The 10,000-nt window shown below is 49.6% G+C and overlaps 1 protein-coding gene across 5 annotated transcripts in view; it reads right to left on the bottom strand.

Annotated features, from left to right (window-relative positions):
• LOC128690316 (neuroepithelial cell-transforming gene 1 protein) overlaps window positions 1-10,000 on the bottom strand; it is a 1,446,122-nt gene that overhangs the window by 487,076 nt on the left and 949,046 nt on the right. For all 5 annotated transcript variants that reach the window (XM_070087170.1, XM_070087181.1, XM_070087192.1 and 2 more), the window contains one exon: window positions 9,271-9,972. In XM_070087170.1, coding sequence (XP_069943271.1) covers window positions 9,271-9,972 — 702 coding nt within the window. The remainder of the gene's footprint in view (window positions 1-9,270; window positions 9,973-10,000) is intronic.

Genomic DNA, 10,000 nt, shown 5'->3' with positions numbered 1-10,000 from the left:
ACAGCAATCACCCATAGTTCATTATCAGGTCTCCCACTTCCCCAACCCCAATACACCTCCCAGACCACAATCTTAGAAAAGAAGTTGAAGGTGTGGTATACGAATGCAGATGGAATAACAAATAAGTATGAGGAGTGGCACGAAAGAATCAAGGAGACATCCCCAGACATAATAGCACTCTCAGAAACAAAACTCACCAGAATAATAACAGATTCAATCTTTCCATCCGGGTATCAAATCCTCAGGAAAGACAGAGGGAGGAGAGGGGGAGGAGGAGTTGCACTGCTCATTAAAAACCATTGGAGGTTTGAGAAAATGGAAGGAATGGATGGCACGGGCGAAAGGGACTACTTAGTAGGAACGATCCAGTCTGAGGGACATAAGGGGATAATTGCAGTAATGTACAACCCACCACAGAACTGCAGGACGCAAAGAGAAGAATACGATGAGAGCAACAGAGCAATGATCGACACACTAGCCGAGGTGGCCAGGAGAGCACACATGGGGGGAGCAAAGTTACTAGTTATGAGTGATTTCAATCACAAGGAGATTGACTGGGAAAACCTGGAGCCCCATGGGAGAGATTAGGAGAGGAGAGGATGAACCAGCAAGACTGGACCTTGTATTCACCTTGAGTAGTTCTGACATCGAGGATATCATGTATGAAAGGCCCCTGGGAGCTAGTGATCATGTGGTTCTGAGCTTCGACTACATAGTTGAGCTCCAAGTGGAGAGAGCAGCAGGAATAGGGTGGGAAAAACCAAACTACAAAAGGAGGAACTACTCAGGCTTGAGGAACTTCTTTCAAGACATTCAGTGGGAGAGGGAACTGACAGGAAAACCAGTACAAGAAATGATGGACTATGTGGCAACAAAATGCAAGGAGGCAGAGGAGAGGTTTGTTCCCAAGGGAAACAGAAATAATGGGAAGAACAGAACGAGTCCTTGGTTCACCCAAAGGTGTAGGGAGGCAAAAACTAGGTGTACTAGAGAATGGAAAAGGTACAGAAGACAGAGAACTCAGGAAAATAAAGAGATTAGCCGAAGAGCCAGAAACAAATATGCACAGATAAGAAGGGAGGCTCAGCGGCAATACGAAAATGACATAGCATCGAAAGTCAAGACTGACCCGAAGCTGTTGTACAGCCACATCAGGAGGAAAACAACAGTCAAGGACCAGGTAATCAGACTGAGGAAGGGTGATGGGGAATTCACAAGAAACGACCAGGAGGTATGTCAGGAGCTCAACACGAGATTTAAAGAAGCATTTAGAGTGAAAACCAGTAGGACTCCAGGAAATCAGAGCAGGGGGGTGCACCAGCAAGTGCTGGATGAGGTACATATAACCAAGCAGGAGGTGAAGAAGCTGCTATGCGAACTTGACACCTCAAAGGCGGTGGGACCAGACAACATCTCTCCGTGGGTCCTTAAAGAGGGAGCAGAGATATTGTGTATACCATTAAAAAAGATCTTCAACACATCATTTGAAACTGGGCAACTCCCCGAGGTATGGAAGATGGCAAATGTAGTCCCAATTTTTAAAAAGGGAGACAGACATGAGGCACTAAACTACAGACCTGTATCACTAACGTGTATAGTATGCAAGGTCATGGAGAAGATCATCAGGAGGAGAGTGGTGGAGCACCTGGAAAGAAACAAGTGTATAATTGACAACCAGCATGGTTTCAGGGAGGGAAAATCCTGTGTCACAAACCTACTAGAGTTTTATGACAAGGTGACAGAAGTAAGACAAGAGAGAGAGGGGTGGATCGACTGCATTTTTTTGGACTGCAAGAAGGCCTTCGACACAGTTCCTCACAAGAGGTTACTGCAAAAGCTAGAGGATCAGGCACACATAACAGGAAAGGCACTGCAATGGATCAGAGAATACCTGACAGGGAGGCAACAACGAGTCATGGTACGTGACGAGGTGTTAGAGTGGGTGCCTGTGACAAGCGGGGTTCCACAGGGATCAGTCCTAGGACCTGTGCTGTTCTTGGTATATGTGAATGACATAACGGAAGGGATAGACTCAGAAGTGTCCTTGTTTGCAGATGATGTGAAGTTAATGAGAAGAATCAAATCGGATGAGGATCAGGCAGGACTACAAAGAGACCTGGACAGGCTACAAGCTTGGTCCAGCAACTGGCTTCTTGAGTTTAACCCTACTAAATGCAAAGTCATGAAGATTGGGGAAGGGCAAAGAAGACCGCAGACACAATATAGTTTAGATGGCCAAAGTCTGCAAACCTCACTCAAGGAAAAAGATCTGGGGGTGAGTATAACACCGAGCATATCTCCTGAGGCGCACATCAATCAGATAACTGCTGCAGCATACGGGCGGCTGGCAAACCTATGGATAGCATTTCGATACCTCAGTAAGGATTCGTTCAAGACTCTGTATACTATTTACGTCAGTCCAATACTGGAGTATGCAGCACCAGTTTGGAATCCACACCTAGTCAAGCACGTCAAGAAATTAGAGAAAGTGCAAAGGTTTGCAACAAGACTAGTCCCAGAGCTACGGGGATTGTCCTACGAAGAAAGGTTGAGGGAAATCGGCCTGACGACGCTGGAGACCAGGAGGGTCAGGGGAGACATGATAACGACATATAAAATACTGCGTGGAATAGACGAGGTGGACAAAGACGGAATGTTCCAGAGATGGGACACAGACACAAGAGGTCACAATTGGAAGTTGAAGACTCAGATGAATCAAAGGGATGTTAGGAAGTATTTCTTCAGTCATAGAGTAGTCAAGTCGTGGAATAGCCTAGAAAGTGAAGTAGTGGAGGCGGGAACCATACATAGTTTTAAGGCGAGGTATGATAAAGCTCATGGAGCAGGGAGAGAGAGGACCTAGTAGCAATCAGTGAAGAGGCGGGGCCATGAGATATGAATCGACCCCTGCAACCACAAATAGGTAAATACAAATAGGCGAGTACACATACACACACACATTCACTCGATCGAAGACCAGGCAGAACTACAAAGGGATCTGGACAGGCTGCAGACCTGGTCCAGCAATTGGCTCCTGGAATTCAACCCCACCAAGTGCAATGTCATGAAGATTGGGGAGGGGCAATGAAGACCGCAGATGGAGTACAGTCAAGGGGGCCAGAGACTACAAACTTCACTCAAGGAAAATGGTCTTGGGGTGAGTATAACACCAGGCACATCTCCTGAAGCGCACATCAACCAAATAACTGCTGCAGCATATGGGCGCCTGGCAAACCTCAGAACAGCATTCCGACATCTTAATAAGGAATCGTTCAGGACCCTGTACACCGTGTACGTTAGGCCCATATTGGAGTACGCGGCACCAGTTCGGAACCCACACCTAGCCAAGCACGTAAAGAAACTAGAGAAAGTGCAAAGGTTTGCAACAAGACTAGTCCCAGAGCTAAGGGGTATGTCCTACGAGGAGAGGTTAAGGGAAATGGACCTGACAACACTGGAGGACAGGAGACATAGGGGGGACATGATAACGACATACAAAATTCCTAGAGGAATTGACAAGGTGGACAAAGACAGGATGTTCCAGAGATGGGACGCAGCAACCAGGGGACACAGTTGGAAGTTGAAGACAGATGAATCACAAGGATGTTAGGAAGTATTTCTTCAGCCACAGAGTAGTCAGTAAGTGGAATAGTTTGGGAAGCGATGGAGGCAGGATCCATACATAGCTTTAAGCAGAGGTATGATAAAGCTCACGGTTCAGGGAGAGTGACCTAGTAGCGACCAGTGAAGAGGCAAAGCCAGGAGCTCGGACTCGACCCCTGCAACCTCAACTAGCTGAGTACAACTAGGTGAGTACAGACAGACAGACACACACACACACACACACACACACACACACACACACACTACATATACACATACACACACGCTACACACACACACACACACACACACACACACACACACACACACACACACACACACACACACACACACACACACAGTTGAAGGGTACTCTAATGATGATGTCAACACACTTCCAGAAAGATGTCGATTGCCTGAGTGATGGAGAGTGTATTCCTCGGGTCTGCCTGCCTTGGTAAGAGACTCCCGTTGAGGTAAATATATATATAAACAAGACACGTACCATAGTCCTTTGTATGTTTTTCAACAACACTGAGGAAATCAGTTGTCCTTGGGGAGAAGCACTGATGAATTTTTAAGGTCAAGAGACCTCCTCAGCTCGTTCTAAAGCCTAGACATATTTAAGGTATGCTACAACAGTCGACTAACACCTAGGTACCTACTTACCAATAGGTGAACAGGGGTAGCAGGTGGACGGGGAACATGCCTAAAATTTCCGCCTGCTTCGGGGATCGAACCACGGATAGTCGGTATGTGACCTGAGTGCGCTGCCAACCGAGCCAAGTGAAACCTTAATTATGTTCATATGACACGCCTAGTGTTCTTTGAGTTCTTATGTTCAATGAGCACGCTTAGTGTTCACTATTATTTTCACTGCGTAATGTTCAAATGATACACCTGATGTTCACTATCCATGTGACACGTAAATGTTCGATGTGTTCTTATGTACACATGAACACGCGTAGCGTTCAATATGTTACTTCTGCCTTTCCTTGTTTGTCACTCCATGATTGAAGGATTCAGATATAACGACACCAGCTGCACAGCACCACCTGCCCAGCACTACCTACCCAACACCACCTACCTAACACCACCAACCCAGCACCACCTGCCCAGCACCACCTGCCCAGCACATCCTGCTCAGCACCACCTGCCCAGCACCACCTACCAAACACCATCTACCCAACACCACCTACCCAGCACCACCTACCCAGCATCACGTACCCAGCACCACCTGCCCAACACCACCTGACCAATACCACCTTCCCAACACCACCTGCCCAACACCACCTGCCCAACACCACCTTCCCAACACCACCTGTCCAACACCGCCTTCCCAACACCACCTTCCAAACACCACCTGCCCAACACCGCCTGTCCAACACCACTTTCCCAACACCACCTTCCCAACACCACCTGTCCAACACCACTTTCCCAACACCACCTTCCCAACACCACCTGTCCAACACCACCTTCCCAACACCACTTGTCCAACACCACCTGTCCAACACCACCTGCCCAACACCACCTGCCCAGCACCACCTTCCCAACACCACCTTCCCAACACCACCTGTCCAACACCACCTGTCCAACACCACCTGTCCAACACCACCTGCCCAACACCACCTGCCCAGCACCACCAGCCCAACACTACCTTCCCAACACCACCTTCCCAACACCACCTTCCCAACACCACCTGCCCAACACCACCTTCCCAACACCACCTGTCCAACACCACCTGTCCAACACCACCTGTCCAACACCACCTGTCCAACACCACCTGCCCAGCACCACCTTCCCAATACCACCTTCCCAACACCACCTTCCCAACACCACCTGCCCAACACCGCCTGTCCCACACCACCTGCCCGACACCACCTTCCCAACACCACCTGCCCAACACCGCCTGTCCAACACCACCTTCCCAACACCACCTGCCCAGCACCACCTGCCCAACACCACCTTCCCAACACCACCTTCCCAACACCACCTGCCCAACACCACCTTCCCAACACCACCTGTCTAACACCACCTGTCCAACACCACCTGTCCAACACCACCTGCCCAACACCACCTGCCCAGTACCACCTTCCCAACACCACCTTCCCAACACCACCTTCCCAACACCACCTGCCCAACACCACCTGTCCAACACCACCTGCCCGACACCACCTTCCCTACATCACCTGCCCAACACCGCCTGTCCAACACCACCTTCCCAACACCACCTTCCCAACACCACCTTCCCAACACCACCTTCCCAACACCACCTGTCCAACACCACCTGTCCAACACCACCTGTCCAACACCACCTGCCAAACACCACCTGCCCAGAACCACCTTCCCAACACCACCTTCCCAACACCACCTTCCCAACACCACCTGTCCAACACCACCTGTCCAACACCACCTGCCCAACACCACCTGCCCAGCACCACCTGCCCAACACCACCTGTCCAACACCACCTGTCCAACACCACCTGTCCAACACCACCTGTCCAACACCACCTGTCCAACACCACCTGTCCAACACCACCTGTCCAACACCACCTGCCCAACACCACCTTCCCAACACCACCTTCCCAACACCACCTGTCCAACACCACCTGTCCAACACCACCTGTCCAACACCACCTGCCCAGCACCACCTGCCCAACACCACCTTCCCAACACCACCTTCCCAACACCACCTTCCCAACACCACCTGTCCAACACCACCTGTCCAACACCACCTGTCCAACACCACCTGCCCAGCACCACCTGCCCAACACCACCTTCCCAACACCACCTTCCCAACACCACCTTCCCAACACCACCTGTCTAACACCACCTGTCCAACACCACCTGTCTAACACCACCTGCCCAACACCACCTGACCAACACCACCTGTCTAACACCACCTGTCCAACACCACCTGACCAACACCACCTGTCTAACACCACCTGACCAACACCACCTGTCTAACACCACCTTACCAACACCACCTGTCCAACACCACCTGACCAACACCACCTGTCTAACACCACCTGACCAACACCACCTGTCTAACACCACCTGCCCAACACCACCTGACCAACACCACCTGTCTAACACCACCTGTCCAACACCACCTGCCCAACACCACCTGACCAACACCACCTGTCCAACATCACCTGTCCGACACCACCTGTCCAACACCACCTGTCTAACACCACCTGCCCAACACCACCTGACCAACACCACCTGACCAACACCACCTGTCCAACACCACCTGTCCAACACCACCTGTCCAACACCACCTGTCTAGCACCACCTGCCCAACACCACCTGACCAACACCACCTGTCCAACACCACCTGTCCAACACCACCTGTCCAACACCACCTGACCAACACCACCTGTCTAACACCACCTGACCAACACCACCTGTCTAACACCACCTGACCAACACCACCTGTCTAACACCACCTGACCAACACCACCCGTCTAACACCACCTGACCAACACCACCTGTCTAACACCACCTGACCAACACCACCTGTCTAACACCACCTGACCAACACCACCTGTCTAACACCACCTTACCAACACCACCTGTCCAACACCACCTGACCAACACCACCTGTCTAACACCACCTGACCAACACCACCTGTCTAACACCACCTGCCCAACACCACCTGACCAACACCACCTGTATAACACCACCTGTCCAACACCACCTGCCCAACACCACCTGACCAACACCACCTGTCCAACACCACCTGTCCAACACCACCTGTCCAACACCACCTGTCCAACACCACCTGTCCAACACCACCTGTCTAGCACCACCTGCTCAACACCACCTGCCCAACACCACCTGACCAACACCACCTGACCAACACCACCTGTCCAACACCACCTGTCCAACACCACCTGTCCAACACCACCTGTCTAACACCACCTGCTCAACACCACCTGTCTAACACCACCTGCCCAACACCACCTTCCCAACACCACCTGACCACAGTCAGCTCTTTTTCACTAAAGTTCAAAATCACAAACCTCAACAGCAGATAAAGTAATTCTTTACAACTTGAAGCCAGAATGCTTTTGCTTTTCCAATAATTAATACCTTTTGTTAAAATGACATTCAAACATTCTATATTTACGTCACTGCTGACATATTTACGTCACTGCTGACATATTTACGTCACTGCTGACATAATTACGTCACTGCTGACATATTTACGTCACTGCTGACATATTTACGTCACTGCTGACATATTTACGTCACTGCTGACATATTTACGTCACTGCTGACATATTTACGTCACTGCTGACATGTTTACGTCACTGCTGACATATTTACGTCACTGCTGACATATTTACGTCACTGCTGACATAATTACGTCACTGCTGACATATTTACGTCACTGCTGACATATTTACGTCACTGCTGACATATTTACGTCACTGCTGACATGTTTACGTCACTGCTGATATATTTACGTCACTGCTGACATATTTACGTCACTGCTGACATATTTACGTCACTGCTGACATATTTACGTCACTGCTGACATATTTACGTCACTGCTGACATATTTTGATATTTGTGTATGTTCTCCAATTACGTATATTGGTAACGTTCGTGTACTAGAGGAATGTGAATTTATGTCAACACATTCAGATTTCTAGTATAACCTTTGTCATCAGCTTATATATGTGAGGTGTATATCTGTGTATACACACCGTCAGGTGAGTATATCTTGTGTTGGTGCAGTGAAAGGTGTGTATTTCTCAATGTACATACCTGTACACTGAGAGGTGCGTCAATGAGAAGTGTTTCTCAGTATATACACAGAGTGCATATAAACAGAGTTTACATGAATTTTTTTTTATGTAATAAGGAGTGTTTCACTGGTGGTGTACAGGTGACTTGCAGCCTTAACGACGATTTGTGTAGTCGATAGACTTTAACCTATATACAACTTAAACAATCATAAACACTACTCAGAATACAAATTTATTTCACTTCCAGCTGGCAAATGTCTCCTCATTTACGTGACATATTCAATAAGTGAGTAATAATGAACACAGGAAGTGAAAAAAAAATGATATCGAAAAATTTCGTTTCCGATCAAAATCACAAGGAAAAAATTATATTTTCCCGTTGAGAGAAGGTTTCAGGTGGCGGCGGCGCTGCTAGGCGGCGGCGCTGCTAGGTGCCGCTCTGAACACTGAATCAATATCAGTTCTGAAAACCTGTTCTGAAGGGTGAGAGAGCGAGCGTAGGATCGATCCTGTACACACACACACACACACACACACACACACACACACAGGCGTAGACAGCCTCCTCTGTGCTGGATTTTGTTTAAAGGTCCTACAGCTTTAAGGTTGAGGAACAGGTGGTAACTGAAGTAGTGTGTGTGTGTGTGTGTGTGTGTGTGTGTGTGTGTGTGTGTGTGTGCGTGTGTGTGTGTGTGTGTGTGTGCGCGTGTAATGTGAATGCGCGTTCATGTGTACATGAATGTGTGACTGTGTGTCTGTATTCCTATGTACGTGTGTATGAAATTATTATATACATCTCACTGAAAGCATTTGTAGATAACATACAAGGGTGATATACTCACCTGTGGAGGAACAGGGTAAGGAATGGCTGACTACAGGTGTAACAGTAAAAGAAACAAGTGTACTTACGTTTTTAAGGACCATTAAGTGATCGTAGAGGAAGGCGCACTCGGACTGGAAGAGGTCCCAGACCGCCTCTCGTCTCTTGGTCTCGGTCTTGTTGAGGGAAGCCAGCGCTTTCTCTACGCCCGTCAGACCCCCTCCCATCTTGGCGCTGTTGCCGATCAAGGGCGACTTATTGAAAGTCTTCACGGGCGATCGTTCCGTGTGGACCCGCTCACTTAGCATGTTGAGAAGCCCTACCCTCCCGCGGTCCAGGGACCGTTCACTCATGGTCCGCATGATGGTCATTGGGTGACGCTTCCTGGGCAGCGGCGTCTCACGGTCAAGGCACGAGAGGGCCGACAGGCGGTCAAGCTTTTCCCGTCTGTCAGCAGAGTCGAGTCGGGGCTCGGGTTTCGTCGGGGTGATGAGCAGCGCCTGGTCATTGAGGGCCACCACTGGCGGGGTCGGTAGGTTGGTCGGGTTTGCTATGCTGGTTGGGTTCGTTACGCTGGTCTCTTGCAGTAGCGGCGTGTCCTGGGACTCTGTTGAGGTGGGCGAGTCCTGATCTCCCTGAGGTCCGTCCTCCATGAAGCTGACAAAGTCGGTCCAGCACATTCCCTTGAACCTGGAGAGCTGTTCATCCTCGAATTCGCTGGGCTGGAGGCAACTGAGAACTTCCTCCAGTCCACACAGCGACTCGGACTTGGTACGACTGGAACGGTCGAACTGCACGAGAAATAAAGCGAAGAATTAG

Source organism: Cherax quadricarinatus, chromosome 2, assembly GCF_038502225.1.
Source record: "Cherax quadricarinatus isolate ZL_2023a chromosome 2, ASM3850222v1, whole genome shotgun sequence".
NCBI classification, from domain to species: domain Eukaryota; kingdom Metazoa; phylum Arthropoda; class Malacostraca; order Decapoda; family Parastacidae; genus Cherax; species Cherax quadricarinatus.
The sequence above is the reverse complement of the archived record's forward strand: the minus strand, read 5'-3'. Positions and strand labels throughout refer to the sequence as shown.